Consider the following 17,529-nt stretch of genomic DNA (forward strand, 5'->3'; position numbering starts at 1 on the left):
AGGCTTTCCTTTCAGGCTCTGCAGTGTTCAGTGATCCACAGTGCCATTTTCACAATGCTAACTGAAGGCAAACACTGCCTTCTTGTTAGAGACTGGAATGGATGAATAGACAGAACAGGGCCCTTCCCGTATTGATTTAACAGGCTCTCGGTTCCTGATCATGGGCACCTTAGAGTGACAGGAGGGGAAAATCCCTACGTTGTTGGGTTAGCCAATACAAGGAAGACTTGAAGTATGTAATGTATAAATAATGTGCAGAGCACTTCTCATGCTACTAATTTGAAATAAAGTTTAATAAAAACCCCCATGAACTTCAGGTCAGCTTCTGTTCAACAGGGGGAAGAACAATCTGAACGTTAGGGGCTACTCAAGTTGGTGGCTCAATTGTGTATTCTCTGCTGTCTGTGGAAGCTTCTGACCTTGGTAGAATGCTTCCCTGAACTTACAGCCCAGGCCCTTGTCCAGGATTTGTGTTGGGTGTCTGACTTGCGTTTTCTTTCCACAGTTGCTTTGGAGGCATCAGAATACCCTCCCATGAGTAATTCAGTAGAAACATGTACCCATGAGAGGAGCAGGTGGGACATGGGGCAGCCTGCTTTCCGTGTGGGTATGCCCTCACTTGGGCTCAGCTAACCCTGCTTAGGTGCAACTGCTAGAAGATGGGCAGACCCCGCACACCAAAGACATGGTCTCTTGGGACTGGCATAAAACACTTTTATTATTTTATTATTATTATAAAAATAAAAGGTGATGCTTTATAAACTGCTACTTTGAAGAGGTGCCCAGCACCTGAGATAGCTTGGATGGGTTGGGGGCGTGCTCATTTGGGAAAGGACAGTGTGTTGGCTTTGCGGTTTGAGGACTCTTTTTTTTTTTTTTTTTTTTTTTTCTTCGAAGAAGACATTTTAAAATACTGATGGCAGAAACGTTTGCTCAGTGATCTGTTGCACTACTGCATGATGTCAGACTAAGGGGCTCCTTGAGAAGGAACGTGTTCTGTCGTATGGGAGAGCAGAAACATGACAGTTTTCAGCGATGGGACAGCTGTACCCCCACGCTTGGCATCTCCAACCAGCCTGCATTGCTGGGCTGCTCAGCTTGGAGAGGCCGAGCTGATGGGGACGTTAGAGCCCCTGCAGCATGCACTGCCATATATGCGGGACCTGTACTTGGCGGTGGGGAAGCATCATGTTGCACCCATGACCTCAATTTTTGAGTTCCCTTCTTTATTTGCATTGCTGGAGCCCAACCAAGATTGAGGCCTCACTTCATCAGCATTGGGCAAACCGAGACAATACCTACCTCAATTTTATTTACAGTCTAAATAGACAAGACAGACAAAGGGTGGCGGTGGAAACAAAAGCTCTGAAGAGGTGATGTGACATGACCCGGTCACCCCAGCAGGAGACTGAGAGTCAGGAATAGACGGAGGTTTCCTGTCTCCCAGTCCCAATGATCTATCTATTGGAGCACGTTAATTCTTTCTCCTGTTTGAATGCTGTGACTAGCATGCCAAATACTGTCTAGTGAGGGGATCTGAGTTCTGGGAATACATCCTTTGATTGCTAATGAATGCTTCAGGCTAGAAATTCTTGAGTGTTTTAATCTAAGTTAAAATACAGCTAGTCTCAAAAATTGAGTAAATTGTTTATTTTTGTGTATCTGTTTAATTTCAGGTCTCCTGTTTATTTTGCACTGACTCTCTTTCTAGCTTTCATTTCCTCACCGATTTTTGAACAATGTATTGTATGGTTGGTGAGGGTAGTTGGTGGTTGGAGTGGGTAGCATGGGGAGGACTGAAGACTTTGGCATGCAAGAAGGTGGAGTTCATCTGCATTTCTGCAGCACCTGTTGGGAAGTCTTCCTCTTGCTGGAGCAGGCAAAATACGGTTGTGCTATGTGAAGAGCCAGCTACTTGTGCAATGACTTTGATGTTCAAACTTCCTGAATGGCAGCAACAATAATCAGAAAGTCACTTTGGATGATGTTGAACTGTGGGCATGAAATCCTTTAATTTACAAAGACCTTTGTTTTTTCATTTGTGAACTTGTGAGGTTCATGTCAGCATCACTCAGAGCTTGAGCACTGGCTAAACCAGGGCTCTGGTCCCTTTGACAAGTGTAGGGACGATCAGTTTAGTGCCTGTGATTCTCAGTTCTTGATTCATAAAATAGGCTCTTAGCCTATTGCAAAGGAATGTTTTGAGGCTAAACACCTTAAGAAACGCAAAGATTTGTGGCGATAGAAGGCATAGAAATACTTGAAAACATATGGATTCATGTACAGTCATGACCGTGGTTGTATTTCCCCCCCCCCCCTTACAGTTTGTCACTACTATTTCTGTGTCAGGTTTATCTTTATTGTGTTGAGCCTGTAGGATGTTGCCTGTTGTCTTTTCTCTTTTGCCTGTACATCAGGCAGGGACAAGCTCCAACCTGATCTTGCTGTGTGGTTTAAAAACAAACAAAAAAAAAGGTAGTAATGTAATCTGTGGGCAAATTGCACTTTAATTCGTAATTGTGCTATGAATATGGACTTGGCTTTCAAATGCACTCTGAGTTTAAACTGCAGTTTGACTTTTATTTAGATAAATGCCTTTGAGTTCATAGTGAAATGGATATCTGCTGTAGGCTGGTATTGATTTAAAGGTCTCTTGAGTGTTTTAAAAGGCAGTAGGGGCTTACAGGACAGCATATTTTAAAACTAGATGCTTGGTTAGGTTGTACACTTCTGTGTAGTTTCAGGTCTAGATTCAGTCAAGAGGCAGCCTGTGTTGTTGATTTGTAGAGCCTTCTTTCACAGCAGGTATTGGCAAAAAATTTGAACGTTTTAGGCAAAATGTAAGGACCTGTCTCTAGAGCTGGCTGCACTGACATGATGGAGAATAGCATGTGCATGAGAGCTATCAAATGGTTCCTGCATGCAGGGCAACGCTTTGAGGACTTCCCATAAATGCATTATAGGAGGGCAGGTGATCAATAACAGCTTCTCAGCTCAAAAGAGGTGTTTATCGTTTCCTGCTAATCATGCAAAGTTGGTAAGCTTTGTAGTCTTTTCAAGTCTTGTATTTGTAAGGTTGCTGTGGACCTAGATTTCTCTTCACGTTACCTCCCAGTCCAGTGGGTTAGCAGGAGCACTTCAAACAGGACATCTCCATCTGTGGTCTTCTGACAGCTGCCCTTTTTTGTGTCCCTCAGCTCTTGGGTTGCGTAGCATGGGTAAAAGTTCAGTAGGTGCCTTGGTGACTTAGGTCCTCTTTACCTGCTTGGGCTCCAGACCTGCTTGGAATCTGTGGGCACAGCTTCAAAACAAAGAAAATACACAAACCAGGGAAGATTGGCCACTTTTCTAGTCAGACTGGCTTGGTGGTTTGAATAAGCAGCTGAATGTTTGAGGGCTTATCTAAAATCAGGCCATGAAGCTTTTGGGTCATGTTCAGAGGTGCAGTAAGAGGGTGTAACCTCCCTGCAGAGGAGACAGGAGGGTTGAATTTTACCCAGGATAATATCCTAGAGCAGGGTGTGGAGCAGCATAAAATTAATGTAGGTCCCCCTTACAATTTCCTTACAAGTTATTGTGGTTGCTTTTCTGCTACCACCCATCAATTTGCCTCCTCCCTCTTTAGATTACACACTCACAGGAACATGCCAGCACTGCATACATCATGTTAATTAGGCCGTTTGTTAATTTTCACATCATTAGGCACTTGGTCTTAATTGATCTGTGCTCTCCTGGTAAGTCCATAGCTGCAGGTTTGACCTGTCAAGTGTGGTGTGCTGACAGTGCCTATCTTGGAGGGGAGACTTTGCTGTTGCATCTGATCATCTGCTACAGCAGAGCATGGCAAAGCTCTTGCTTGTGGTTTTCAGAATCGGTACTTTATTTGCATTATATTGTCTGTTTGCTGTCCCTGGCGATCCTCACAGTGAGTTCCTTCCAGAAGCACATTGAGCTCTGGCTGTATTTCCAAACAAGGGTGTCCTGTGAAGTCTGCTCTCCCACCAGGCTGCTGTTGGATAGTACAGCATCCGTGAAGTGCTATAATACGATCTAGATTTGGGCTGTTGGGTGGTGGGAAAGTGTTGGTTGGGGTTGTTGAGGACCAAAGCGTGTGCTACTGCGTGACTGGCTAAAAGCTGTAATTGCTGATTAAAAAACATTTAGTGATATACTCATAATATCATCATCTTAGAAAATGTAGAACACATTTTATGATTACACATAGTAAGTGTACGTACCTGTATCTGTCTATTTTGTATGTGACACACACTGGGATACAAAAATGCTCCATGTGAATATAGCTATAAAATATTTAGCAGAAGGTTTGTTGATGGTTTTAGTTCAGACTTTAATTTGTCAGGAAATATCCTATTCATCTGTGATTAGTTTTGTGGTTGTGAATAACCAATAGAAGAATAATAAATGTAATTGTGTAATATAAAGACAAATTAAAACCACACTAATGCAAAAAAGGAAAAAGCTTGGGGAGAGCTAGATAACATTTTGATCACGGAACTAAACTCGCTCACTCATGTATTCAGCAGGAAAGTGCTGCTCTGCCATGTTTAAGTGCTCTTGTTAAAAAAAAAAATATCCACCCACCCAGTGCAATCCAAAATAATTAAGACAACTATTTTGCTGAGCACTGTAACTGCACTATGCTGATCCCACTATGCTGATCCCACTTTTTTTTTTTTTTTTTAAACAGAAACCTGAGCTACAACAAGTTGACGGAGATTGATCCTTCTGCCTTTGAAGGGCTCTCGATCCTGCAGGAAGTGTAAGTATTCTTTCAAAGATTTTAAATTGAATTTTGCCAGGGCAATTTGTGGGCCAGAAGGGAATTGTGTATAGTTTCCTTCTTTTAGTACCTTAGTATTATATAGTGTATATAGTAACTTCCTTTAGGTGACTTGAATGAGCAGATCTGACTTGGTTTGGAGGGTTTTTTTCCCCTCCATATTGTACCTGTGCTGTATTTTCTTTGTTAAAAGTAATCAATGAGCAGAACACAACATCCCAATTAAGACAAGATAAGCTGTTATTGGAAATCATTGGAGTTTGCCTCCCTCGGTCTTGTGCAATGCTCGGAGGGAGCAGTTCAGCTAACACACCTGAACATACACACAAAGCTCCTTGCTGAAAGGATAACCCTGAAGCAAGGCAGAGCAGCCTGGACTGTGATACCTGATGCCAACCTAACCCAAATCTCCCAGGAAACAAAGGTGTAGTGTAGTGGATAACAAAGCACTTAACTGTGTCTCCTCCTCTCTCAGACATTTGTGCTCCTTTTGGAACGAGAACAAATTCTGTTTGAAGCTTGAAGTTTGACATTTTTAGGAGAGGCTAAAACAGCAGAGGTGTCTTCTGCTTTGGTGGGGGCAGAGAAGGAGCTGGTGAAGGTCTGAGTGGCTGTACCAGGCCGGCCCCCCCTTGCTGGTACAAGAAGCCTTCTTTGGGCAATCGCAAGTTTTTCTAGCTCCTGATCTGTGTAAACGCTCTGCAGTTACCCTCGCAGAGGAGCTGTGCCTGTCAGCTATTCGCAGTGATTCCCGGAGCTCCGATTTTGGGTTTTGAAAAACGAAAGTGACTAAAATTGCAAGCGGTGGGTTGAGGTAATGAGCTCGCGTTTGAATGTTGAATCGCTGGCATTCTTGAGGTTTGGGCTCTGTTTGAAGAGCTACTGATGCCTCATGGGAAACTGAAAAAACATTTCCTTTCAGAAACAATACTGTGCTCTGTGTATATTGTGCCTTTTCTCTTGTCCTCTGTCTGTTTTCATTAAGTGTTGGCTCTGGGGTGGCTCGTGGAGGGGTCAGATCCTGTGATTCTTAAATAGGCAAAAGTTTTTGCTACAGCAGGAGTTCTGCCTGACTGATGCCTGCAGGATTGGACCGTGGGGATTAATGTAGCATCTCTCCCCTGATTGCCTCTGGCTCCCCTGCTTACACTAATAGTAGGGATTTACAAGGGGTCATGATTAAGTGCGGAATATGGATCAGGAGTGACTGCAGTGCTCTGGAATCGGTTCATCATGATCATCCCAGAGAGCAGTCAGGAAGGGGAGAGAAAGTGGTGCAGATCAGCAAAATGCTGCCTGTAGGATCTGTTTTCTCAACTTTTCTTTAAACTCTGGAAAGCCTTAAATTACTCTGTGCTTAAAGAAGAGAATTGCAGCCCTGATCCCATGAGACTTTAGAATTATCCTAACATGATTGTGGCTTAGCAATAGCTTTTATTTGTGGAAGTGCCTGAAGGCTTGTGACTTCAGGGAGCGTGAGGCTGGGAAATGCATACGGTTTCTGATCTCTTAGGTAGGGAGCTCCCTTGTGCAAAGCGCTGCACCCTCGAGAGCAAGACGAGCCCTGCACTGAGCAGTCAGCTGCTAAAAAAAGGTATCAGGGTTCGGGGGAGGTAAGTAATACAGCCCGCAAAGTAATGGTGCAGATAAGAGCTGTTTGCCGTGTCAGAAAGGCAGGGTTAGGGAAAAGGGAGAGAGCAGAGGAGTGAGTAGGAGGGAGAGGGAGCAGTTAGAAACGGGAGACTGGAAGGGAGGCAGAGGTCTGGAGCGGAGCCTGGAAGGCAGGCTCTGGAAAGTGTGAGGGAGAAGCCCTATTAAAAGCCCTATCTACCAATCTTGGTTGCTTTTGAATAACAGCTAAACCACAGACCACTGAAATAAACTGCATTTCACAAAGAGAACCACATCTGTACTGCCAGAGCATCTCCTTTCTGAGTTTTTTTTCTTAAGCACTTTACAAACATTCATGAAATAAGCATCATGCTGTGGCATGTCTTGAGAGCAAGTCAGTGTTTTGCTGTGCGCGCTGTGCTGGGCAAACCAAGTCACCCTCAGGGAAAGAGATTGCCCCAAATAATAGATGCATTGATAAGACCTGAAACCTCCCATGATGCTTCAAACACAGTGCCTGTGGTTCCTGAGCGTTACAGATGAGGCTCAAAGCTCTGTGTGTGTCTCTGTATGTGAATAATTAGTGTGATATATTTTGAAGACCTTTTGTTTTCCCTTGATTTAAAGAAAATGTCTGCATACCAACAGATGTAAACTTCATAGATTATCTTGGATGCTCTGTTTTTTACTTTACTGAGTTTGTAATAACATAATAGCTGTTATTTCCCCTACGCTTTTCCCTTTCCCTGCGTTTAGACAGCTGTTTGTGGATTATTTTTTTGTTTTGTTTTGTTTGAAAATCTTTTTGCTTAAAAGTTTTAAGTCTGTGTGGGATGAAATTTGACTCAAAGTGATATGAAACCCTGTGATCCCAGATGCTCTGAAATAGCTAGCTTTGTGCTGATGGAGGCTCAGGTGGTAGGGGCTGGCACGGGACATTACTTTCCTTCAGGACACCTATGCTTTCCCTCATCCCCTTTGGTGGCTCCCTCTAATGACAGACCCCTGTTCTCATACCTTAGTTGACAGAGTGGAATGGAGGGTGGTGCTGTGGGGTCAGCCCTTTCTGGCATTTCCTCGGGTCTTACAGATCATGGCATCCATGAAAAGTGATGGTTGCATGCCTCTCAGGTTTTCCAAGCTCATTTGTAACAAAGAAGTAGCAACTGTGCTAAAATTCCTCTCCCCACAACTCACCTTTTATTTTCCAAAGTGCCTTTCACTGAAGACTCTGGAGAGCTGTGCTATTTTTGAGCAGGCTCCATTTCAGCTTGACACCAGCCTGGCAACTGGACCGTAAATATTTTATACGGGAGGCCCCCCTCCTCCTCTGCCTTAGCATCCAGAGGCAGCAAGTTTGTGTTGTCAAAGGAAGCAGGGCTGGGGAGGAGAAAGGAGGCTGAAAGCTTAAATTTGTTGAGCCTGGCTGTTCTCTTTTGAGGTTTTTGCTTCTTTTTTTTGTTTGTTTGGGTTTTTGTTATGTGAGTGAAGGGGAAGATGAGAGGGAAATCCCAGGCAAATATGGAGCTTGGCTGTCTCTTCTTCATCAGCAACTGGTGCCTTTGAGCCAAGAGCGAAAATGAGGTGGCAGAGCCACTTCTGACCTGACAGGGGGTTGATATATGAAAATCACACTTATGTCAGAGGAGGGTTTGACTAGTTGTTAGATGCCAGTCAGTGTCAGAGCTTAACCAGAGCTGACCCAGGCTAGCAGAGGGTGGGCCTAATTATCCTTCTTCTCCCATGCCTTTCCACAAGATGCTCAGTTGGATTTTAATGAAAACATGACTCAAATATAAGCCTGTTAATGCTCTTTCCAGCTTGCTTTGTACCTTTGAAAGCTCTAGACCCTGATATAATACAAGCAACAATGAGCTTTTAGTTGCAAAGTGGAGCTCCTTGCTAAATGGCAACACATCTGGCTTTTTTCCCTTACATTTTAAGGTATAGGTATAATGTCAGAGGCAGAGCTGAGGCTGAGGAAAGCTTTTATCCCGGCGGTGCCTGGAACTCCTTATGAAATCAAATCTCTTGCCTGCTCTCGGAGGAGTCAAAAGGAAGTTCTGGGATGGATGTACCGCTGTCCCCTCCCACCTGCCAAAAATAGTTTTAAAGGAAAGAATTAAAAAAAACCCACCAAAACCCAAACCCACCATAATTTCAGATTGCCCCAACTTGTTCCCACAGCTAGCGCACTGTGCTCCCCTGCCCGCCACAGGATGCTTGGCCTCTCGCACCCAAATTGGGATCTTTTTGAGATGCCACCACAGAGCCCTCCATGATGGGAGCAGCTCAGCGGTGGGCGGTGGCAGGAGGGCTGGGGGGCTCTGCCTGCAGCCATCGCTGGTCAGAGGGGGCCGGGGGTCCTGAGAAGCTGCTGGCGGTCCTGGGCAGCCACTGCGTGCTGCCTGCGTGGCCCCACTCGCCCCTAATTGCTTCAGCATGCGGGGTGGGGGGGTGGGGGGGCAAGATGGCTGAGAAATTAGGTAATTTTCAAGCAGGCGGGCAAGCGACTGTTACAGTAATTAATTGACTAATTCACCATACAAACAAGGGCTCTTTAAACCAAGGAAGAGCCGGTCACATGGCAAGGATCTGTTTTCAGTCAGAAAAACACTTCAAACATTAGGCCATTGAAAAGGACGTTTTTGTACCAGCGCTTGCAGGGACCTGGCCAAGTCTGCAATTGAGGGGGGCTGCCTGGTGCTCCCCAGCTGGCTGGCCATGGCAGGTCACCTGTTTTTGGTGACATTATTGTGCCCAGTGCTGGTTTTTGTGTGTGTGTGTTGCTGGCTCAGGATTTCCAGTGCTTGGCCTGGTGTGGAGAGGAGGCCTGAGGCTGCCGTCCCCCACCGCCATGGCATCCTGCTGGGCCCTGCGCCCCGGCCTGGCGTGGAGGGGCGAGTAGGGGCTGCCACTTCGGGAGGGAATGAAATTCGTTGTCCTGAGGTAGCGGGACCTGGCTGCCTCATGCTGTGGGTGCAGACAGGACCTGGCTGCCTCATGCTGTGGGTGCAGACAGGACCTGGCTGCCTCATGCTGTGGGTGCAGACAGGCTCCTGTCTCGGGTTTGCCTCAGCGGTGACTGGAAGCTCGGGCTGTAGCACAGTGCCTTCCTCGGTGGCACTTCACCGTTTCAGGCAGTGAGTGGAAGGAGAAGAAAAGCATTACTTTTTTAGAGATACTGCAGGACAAATTATGGTGGCTCTCCTTTATTAAAGGGTTGGGTGGGGAGGGTAAGGTGGGACCATCAGAGAGAGCCAGACAAGCCCCTTGAGATGGAGGCCTCTGCCGGCATGTTGGTGTTCCTGGAGAGTCGGGCAGCATATGGGGGTGCTGCAGCCGTCCCCTGCTCCTGCGTGCTTGGTCCTAGGCTGCTGGCTTCAACAATTCCTTGCTGTTTGTTGCAGGCAACTGAACAACAACGAGCTGACCGCCATTCCCTCCCTGGGACCCGCTGCTTCCAGCATCCGCGCCCTCCACCTGTAAGTCACTGCTGCCTCTTTCAGCTTGTCACTCCGCGCTGCGTGTGGGGTAGGTTTAGCTGCTACCGAGAGTTTTGTCTGTGTCACACCCGTTTCTGCTGACTCTTCAGGTTTCATTATCAGGCTTGTTAGCGCCTTAATTAAGAAACATCTTCGGGAGTCCTGCGATTTGTGCGAGGTTGGGCTTGATTGATGTTGTGCTTGTGGTCATCGGTAACTTATGTCAGTAAAACTCCACAGGTTAGTTGCATATTGCCTAATATTTTTTTCTCATCTATCTTTGGGTTTCAATTATTATGTCATACTTGTGCTGTTAAAGAAGTATATTATTTTATCTTTCATTGTTTTTGGCCCTGTTCTGATAATTTCTTCTTTTCTCTTAAAGTCAGAGACTATTCACATCTTAAGCTTTCAGGGAGCTCATTCCAGACTCGTTTTTATGGTCTCTTTCAACTCTTTTTACTTTTTGAGAGAGTGGTTGGTGATCACAAGGCTTGATCTGCTGAAGCTTTGAAGTTCCTAACCTCAGTAGTTTAGGTGCCTGCAGAAGTGTTAGACACCTGAGAGCCCTTGTGTGTCTGCCACCAAGGGTCTCAGATTGAGGATGCTGCTGAAGGGAGTAAAGACGTTATAATATCAAACTAGTACCTTGAGACTGTAGATTTCTAAAATTATTTTGCGTGTCTCTGCTTGTAATACGCAGAGAGGAGGAATTTTGCTGAGGTATGCATAATACCTCCCAGGTTCCTAGGAAGGGGAAGTGGTTATAGCTAATATGGGCTTCAGCAAAGTGCTTGAGCAGTTCAGGCAATGGCTTCCAGCACACATGGCCTTGCAGCATACACCTGCAGGCAGGTGCCTGTGTTTGCCATGGATTTGCTTCTCCTTGTAGTGGAAAATGGCTGTGTCCATACCACCAGGTGATTGGCTTCTCGTGCTCAAAAGGCTCTGACATACTCTGAGACACCTCGATCTGTTGACTAAAAGTACATTCCCGTTACTTAAATCAAGGACAGAATTGAGTGAAATGAACTGGCACTGTTCCTGCTCTTCCATTAGGCGGTGTTAAAATATGCAAAGCAGAACAGCTCCCTCACTGTCTTACTTCAGTTTAAGGATCTTAGCTTCAAACTGGTGTCCATATCTCACTCCTAGTTTGAAGCGAGTTTAGCTTTTGTTTGAGATATGGTGCCTTTGATCTGGTTCTTGGGTATACCGTGTTCCTGCAGAGCTTATGAAGAGCTGAAGTGCTCCTCTGCTATCATCAGTGCTGGATCTAGCAAGTGTCTCTGTTAAATGCGTAAGTAACCACTTCACCTCCTGGGTGGAGGGGCGGCTTGTGTCTCAGCAGTTATCGGACCTGTCAGATATGTCACATGCAGTTGGTGTGAAACCATCTTGTTTGATTTCTGCCTCCTGCCGCAGCCTCTCCCTGCTTGTGTGACCACATGTGAAGTCTGGATGCATGACCTGGGGGCTGCTGGCCACAGAGCAGGGCAGTAAGTCCCTCTGAGCAGGGTCCCTTGTCTAAGGCACGATCCCCTGACATGAGAGGCCATCTGCCTGCCACTTGAACTGAGCTTACCAGGCTGCTGCATAACTCAAGTGTGTTAAAAACTCAGAAATCTGATTTATGGGTGGAAAGCTTGCATACAATTTACCATCCAGGATATAGTTTTAGGCCCCCCAAATCGGCTTTTCTTTCTCACGAAGTCTATAAATGATCTGAGTTTCACAAGCCCCTGTTGTTGTTTTTGCTATTAATTTAGCTGTTGGCAAAGGACCAAATTGCTAGAGCTTTGGGTTTTTTATTCCTGAAATGAAATAAGCAGTTTGGAAAGGAGGAATAATGACTGGTGGAAGGCAGCAGATTTACAGCTCCTCTGAAATTTCAGAGTGGTGCAGAAGGAAGGGGAAGGTACAAAGCCAAATGATAAAAGGACGGTATTTTAAACAGACCTGCTTAGTATCACTTTCCAGAAATCTGTATTGCTTTCCTCAGCTGCTACACATAAATAACTCTGATAGTGGGATTTGTAATGCTGCTGTCATACCGCTGCAAGAAGGATCTCTTTGTTTAGCGTGTGTCAGAGAATGCCACTTTTTTCCCCCCTTGCATTTCCTTTTAATTTTTATCAGAGGTAAAAATAATCTGAAAGATGTTTTAAAGTACCTGCTTTAATCAATGTTGCTGACTAACACACATTGGAATGATTTGCTGAGGAAGTGAAGCTTTCTCCATTCTTGGGAGTCTTTAAATCAATTGGATGGCTTCCTAAAAGATGGTCCTTTAGTTCAAGTCTGGGTTAGTGGGCTTGATAGGCAGATTGTTGGGTAAAGTTCTTTGGTCTTTTGTGATGTAAGGAATCAGATTATATGGTCATACTGGTTTCTTCTGGCCTTCAAATCTGTGAAGTAATAATTGGGGACGCTGCCAAACCAAACCCAGGGTGAATACTCATAATGAAGACTGTGTACTGAGGAACTAGTTTATGTTTAAGCATATAGTGTTACAGTGTATTCTTTCTGCTAAAGAAAAATAAACACATTCTCTTTTTTTTCAGTGTTTAGAAATGTGTGAAGTATGTTTACCTCACAAACCTCTGAAGTAGGTTTTGTATATTGCATGTGGTTAAGTATTTCCAAAGGGCTGTGAATGTATTATAAAAGCAAGGGTTGTATATTTGTCACTCAAAATAGCCCCTTTTGAATGAGTTACTTCATCTCCTACTCTTCCTAAACTGGAGAAGAGACCTTTTCTCCTCTGGGCGCTGGGAGAAAGAAATCTGCCATACTGCTAAACTCACATTTTCCATAAAGATTTTTTTTTTTTTTTTTTTAAATGAGCTTGATAGCTTTGCATTCCCTGGTTTTGGGTTTCCCATACCTGTCTCCATTACCAGAACTTGCTTGACCCCACATGTGTGTGGACCATGGGCCAGTTATGTATATATGTAAGCATGTGGGAATCTGTTGGAGAGAGAATTCTCAAGGCTTTATGCAAAACTTTGGATGTTACAGGCTGCAGATGGATGCAGGCATAACATATGTATCAAACATTCTATGCCCTAATATACTGTTGTGAAGTTTAGTTTGATTTAATTATTCCTTGAAGAGTCGGTTTGTTTGCCTTGCATGTTGAAAATACTGCCAAAGTTGTTCATCTCAACAAGAGCAAACATAAGGGACTTGATAAGGCTTTTAATAGAACAGTAGGGAAAAATAATCTATGTACGGGTTACCAAATAAAGGCAGACATTAAATGCAAACATCTGCTAGTGCAAACAAAAGCCAGGAAATTCAGCTGGGAGGGGGAGAGACTGAATCTGGATTCATTCCGAAATTGCATTGGAGTAGCTGAGAGGAGAATCTTGCCTGAAATTCCCACAGCATTTGTAATTTAGCTACAGTTCCTAGACTTGGACATTTGGGAGTTGATGGCAGGATGTTTTCACTGACATGCTCTTGGCTGAGGATTTCCCTTCCCAATGTTCTGCTGCAAGTCAAGTGTGTTAACTCTGTAGGCTCTTGAGAAGACTGTGTTACCTGATCTGCTGGGGAAGGGGGGTGATGGAAGAAACCATTTATTTGCAGCAGAACTGAGCCTGTTTACATGCAGCTTCCTCAGTAACTTGCAGGGAGAGCCTCTGAGCCTTGCTATTGTGCCAGGTAAAAGGAGGACCTGAGCTGCAATCAGCTCTGCTTTGGTCTGTGACTGCAGGTTTCCCACAAACCCCTGTGCAGGCACAAGCCCAGCCCTTACTCTGGGGCCTGTCTGCCACTGCTTCATCTTCCTGCACATGGGTAAAATGCATCCTGGAGGGCTTTGGGATGTCTGCATGGGATGACAGAGGTGGATCCTTGTCCTCTGCCCTGACTCCAAGGTGGTCAGCCTGAATCAGGCAGCAGCCAGTGATGCAGGCACACCAGCACAGGCTGTTACACAGCTGTAGAGCTCAGCAGAGAGCCTGCTAACCAGACCTCTGAAGCAAGCATGGTAAACCCAGCACACTGTGCCACATCCTCAGCTGGCTAGGAGTTAAGGAAGTTAACAGATTAAACACTTAAAAATAACTTTCGTTTCTTTCACTCTAAGTCTTTTAAGCCCCCAACCATTTAGGAACAAAGGGGATAATGACCCATGACAGTCAGCTGTGTGTTAGCAACAGTTAAAGCTGTTTGAGATGCTTTGGCCCCATGATGTTGCTCTGAATAAGCACAGATAAGGAAGTCAGAATAGGGATTTTTGGAGCAAGAGTGTGAAATAGGATTAGCTGATTCACAGGGGATGCAGTGACACTCTGCAGTGTATTTACTGGGGAAAACGAAATCAATAGGACTGCTCTGCTGCCAAACTGAGCATAAAAGTCTCTTGAAGAAAATCAATCTTCTTTACAGGCTCATTAATGTAAAGATCAATTCACATTAAACTGTAATTAAACAGAGAGGGCTAATAGGAGAAGGGTAAGTGATCTACTGTGCCACAGGCAAAATATATCATGTAAAATTTGAAAACTAAATACGTGGAGAATTGGAAGTTGGGAGTGGCAGGGAACATGCTAGGTCAGCTTGAAAGGGCTGGTGAGCTCAGATGCCAATTGGGGCAGCGTGGCCCTCATGGAAGGGAAGGTACTCTGTGGTATTCTGTCTGGGTGTCAGGGGTAAGACAGGTCAAAGACTGCAGACAGCATTTCTGCATCAAAAGTAAAGTTTCAATTTGAGTTGCATGATTTCTTGGAGAGCTTTTCCTCTTAAGTTGGGGATTTCATTATAACTTTGGTTAAATTAGTCATGTTGTTAAAGTGACCCTTGTTTCTTGTCTGACTTTGGCTTTAGTTTTCATTGTATCTCATTAGACTTTTTTACGGGATTAGAGTTGACTGGTCTGGGAGATCCCCAGTGTGGCAGAATTGGGATCATACTATTGATCCCTCCTCCTGGTGCTTTGCCTCATACGTTCTTAGTGAAGGCTTGGGAAAGCAACTGTTGTTTTAGTGCTGTTTGCACTGCTTCGCTGGTGCTGTGAAATGGTGTTTGCAGAGACTTTCTAAAGACCCACGTGGTCCATTAGATTCTTTGAGCTGCTGTTTCGCTTTCATCTGAGACAAACGTGTTTTGCGATGTTAGCTGAAACAATGCTAGCAGTTGCTGTACTCTGCTGATCCAAGTGTGATCTAGCAAATACACCTTTGTTTCTGCAAGCTTTTCCCAGGAACTGAAATGTTGATGTTGAGATGTATGACTCCAGTTCATCTTTGCTTTTGAAGTTAAGATGCTGAAGACTTGGCAGAGTGTCAAGAGAAATGCAGCTTAAGTTCCTGCCCATGGCAGCTTCTCTGGGTGACCCCAGTTAAGAGGAAGGAGCTCAAAACTGCTGCATTGGTGCTGCTCATGGAGCAAGAGCTGAAGCCTGAGGCGGACTCGACTTGAGATGTGAGCTCACTTCATGTTCCTGACGAGGCTCTGTGTAGCTGGAGTTGATAGTTGGGAAGTTTGGGCTTAAATGAAGAATTGAGGTTTGAGCTAACACAATAGTATAGATGTAGCCTTGGAGGCCATTTGTGGCCTGGGATCCTGCTGTGCTAATTGCTGTGCAAACAAAACAACTGCCTTGACCCCCCAAGAGGCTTAGTCTGCAAGTCATCTTTGCTGGAGTTAAAAAAGCATGATCTAACAATTAGAAATAAGGAGAATACTCTGTTAATTCCATCTGGGTCACAGCAAGCGGTTTTGTACTCATAAGCACAAAATCCAGATGACTCAGATGCAGCCGTGTGCAGGGTCCAGTTGAAGTCAGCAGGCTCTGCTTGTGTGCAGGACGTGTCTTGCGCAGCTCAGAAAACTGCACTGCCTGCCATGCTGTGTAATTCGAAAGAAAACTTTCTCCGGTAAGTAAGGCAAAATGGTATATGCAGATGTAGGCCCATCAGTGGGAGCAGATTCACCCCAGCTCCTGCTTGCATCAGTTCCTATATGGTGTAATGTCTACAGAGAGCAATTCTCCAGTGTTTACTCAAGCAATTCCCCTCAGCAGCTGGAGAGCGAGTTGCTCTCTGAGGATTTGGTCCATGCTACAGGCTACACTACCCAGCTTCTGGTTTTGGATGTGAATATATTGATGTAGAAAGGTGAACAGAAGGAATACTGGCAGTCAGGCTGTTCAGTATGCAAGCAGCATGCAAGTAACGTACAGGCATAATATTCTGAAACCCACCTCTCCTGTTTGTTTTGCTCAGATTTCATAGTAAGGCTCTGGTGTGCAGAGTCTGCTAGTTTTTGAGGCCAAAGGCTGCAAGAGCCTTTCCCAGTGGAGGAAATTCTCATTAATCATGTGCTCCCAAGCACCAGAAGAGGTGCTGTTTTGACTTCTCTTTTGGGCCGTTGGAACTGTTGTAATCATTTGCATGTCCTCAAGCTTTCAGATACAATGTGAGCGCATGGAAATGGCAAAGGATCTGAGGCTATTCCAGGGAAATGAGTAATCATTTCTTCTAGAAAAGCAACAGCAGTAAAGCCTGTAGTCATCAGAATCAACTAAAGAGCATTGGAAAGCATTCTGGGCATGTATAGAGCAGTGTAAAAATTGGCCAGAGGAAAAAAGATAGTGAAAGTTGGTGGCAGCTCATGGAATACCATTTACCCTTTGAGGCTACTTGATTATGTATTTACTACTGAAGTTCACTGTTCTCTGCAGCTGTGGCAGCTTCTTCGGTGGGTAGAGAGTTGCTTCGAGCTGGGCTAGGTCTGCTCGGACATCGTTGTGCTGCTTAGCAGGCCATGCTAGGTTAGTGTTTGTTCTGGAGGAAGGAGAGGACACAAGTGGTCTTGCGGGACAAAGCACAAGATTAGGAGTTGGAATGGTGGAACCGTGTCTGTCTTTTTTGTGTGTGTCCCACATACTTATCACGCTCCGAGACCAAGTTAAATTCTTGTTTGGGGAAGAGCAGGTATTGCCCCAGGGCAGATGTACCTCGTGAAGGTAAAGCATCTTCTGGTAGGTTGTTCGAGGGCAGGTGCGTGTCATGTACAATGCACAAGATGGTTTCCAGGTTCTGTCCCTCTGCAGACCAAGTCTAGATTTGTTGTTAGGGTCATTTGCAAACATGATCTTTTGTTAAGGTCAATATGAAAAATAGCCTCATATTTGAGCTTTAGAATAGTCCAAACTTGCTGCTATTAATATCTATGGTAGATTGACTGTCTCATTTAATGGCATATGGCAAATAAAGCACCTATCTACAAAAGCAATTACTTTGTTGGTCTTCACAGGCTGAGCAGATTTCAAACATAAATAACTTGCTGAGTGTAAAGTTTTTTTAACATACTGGAGTTTCCTGCCTAAAAACTGCTAGTAATGGCAATTTAGGTTGTTCAGGGGTGAGTAAAGCTGAGTTGCAGCTGCAATAAAAGCAAGTTAAATAATTTATCTTTTTTTGTCTACCTGTTTTTCTCTCTGAAAGCTTGGCTGATTCAGTTTTGTAACTAAATCACACAAAATCGGGGAACTATCAGAATGTGTTTGTGTTTTTTCTGTGCTTTCCTCCCTCCTGAGATTGCCCCGTTAGTGCTCATTACTGGTCATCAGTTTATCCTGGTTGTTAGACTGGTGGTGCTTGCTCAGAGCATCAAATA

The 17,529-nt window shown here is 44.7% G+C and overlaps 1 protein-coding gene across 1 annotated transcript in view; it reads left to right on the top strand.

Moving 5' to 3' along the window:
* LRIG1 (leucine rich repeats and immunoglobulin like domains 1) overlaps window positions 1-17,529 on the top strand; it is a 94,141-nt gene that overhangs the window by 31,908 nt on the left and 44,704 nt on the right. Inside the window, exons 2-3 of the mRNA XM_056334341.1 lie at window positions 4,709-4,780; window positions 9,823-9,897. Coding sequence (XP_056190316.1) covers window positions 4,709-4,780; window positions 9,823-9,897 — 147 coding nt within the window. The remainder of the gene's footprint in view (window positions 1-4,708; window positions 4,781-9,822; window positions 9,898-17,529) is intronic.

Source organism: Falco biarmicus, chromosome 4, assembly GCF_023638135.1.
Source record: "Falco biarmicus isolate bFalBia1 chromosome 4, bFalBia1.pri, whole genome shotgun sequence".
Taxonomy (NCBI): Eukaryota; Metazoa; Chordata; class Aves; order Falconiformes; family Falconidae; genus Falco; species Falco biarmicus.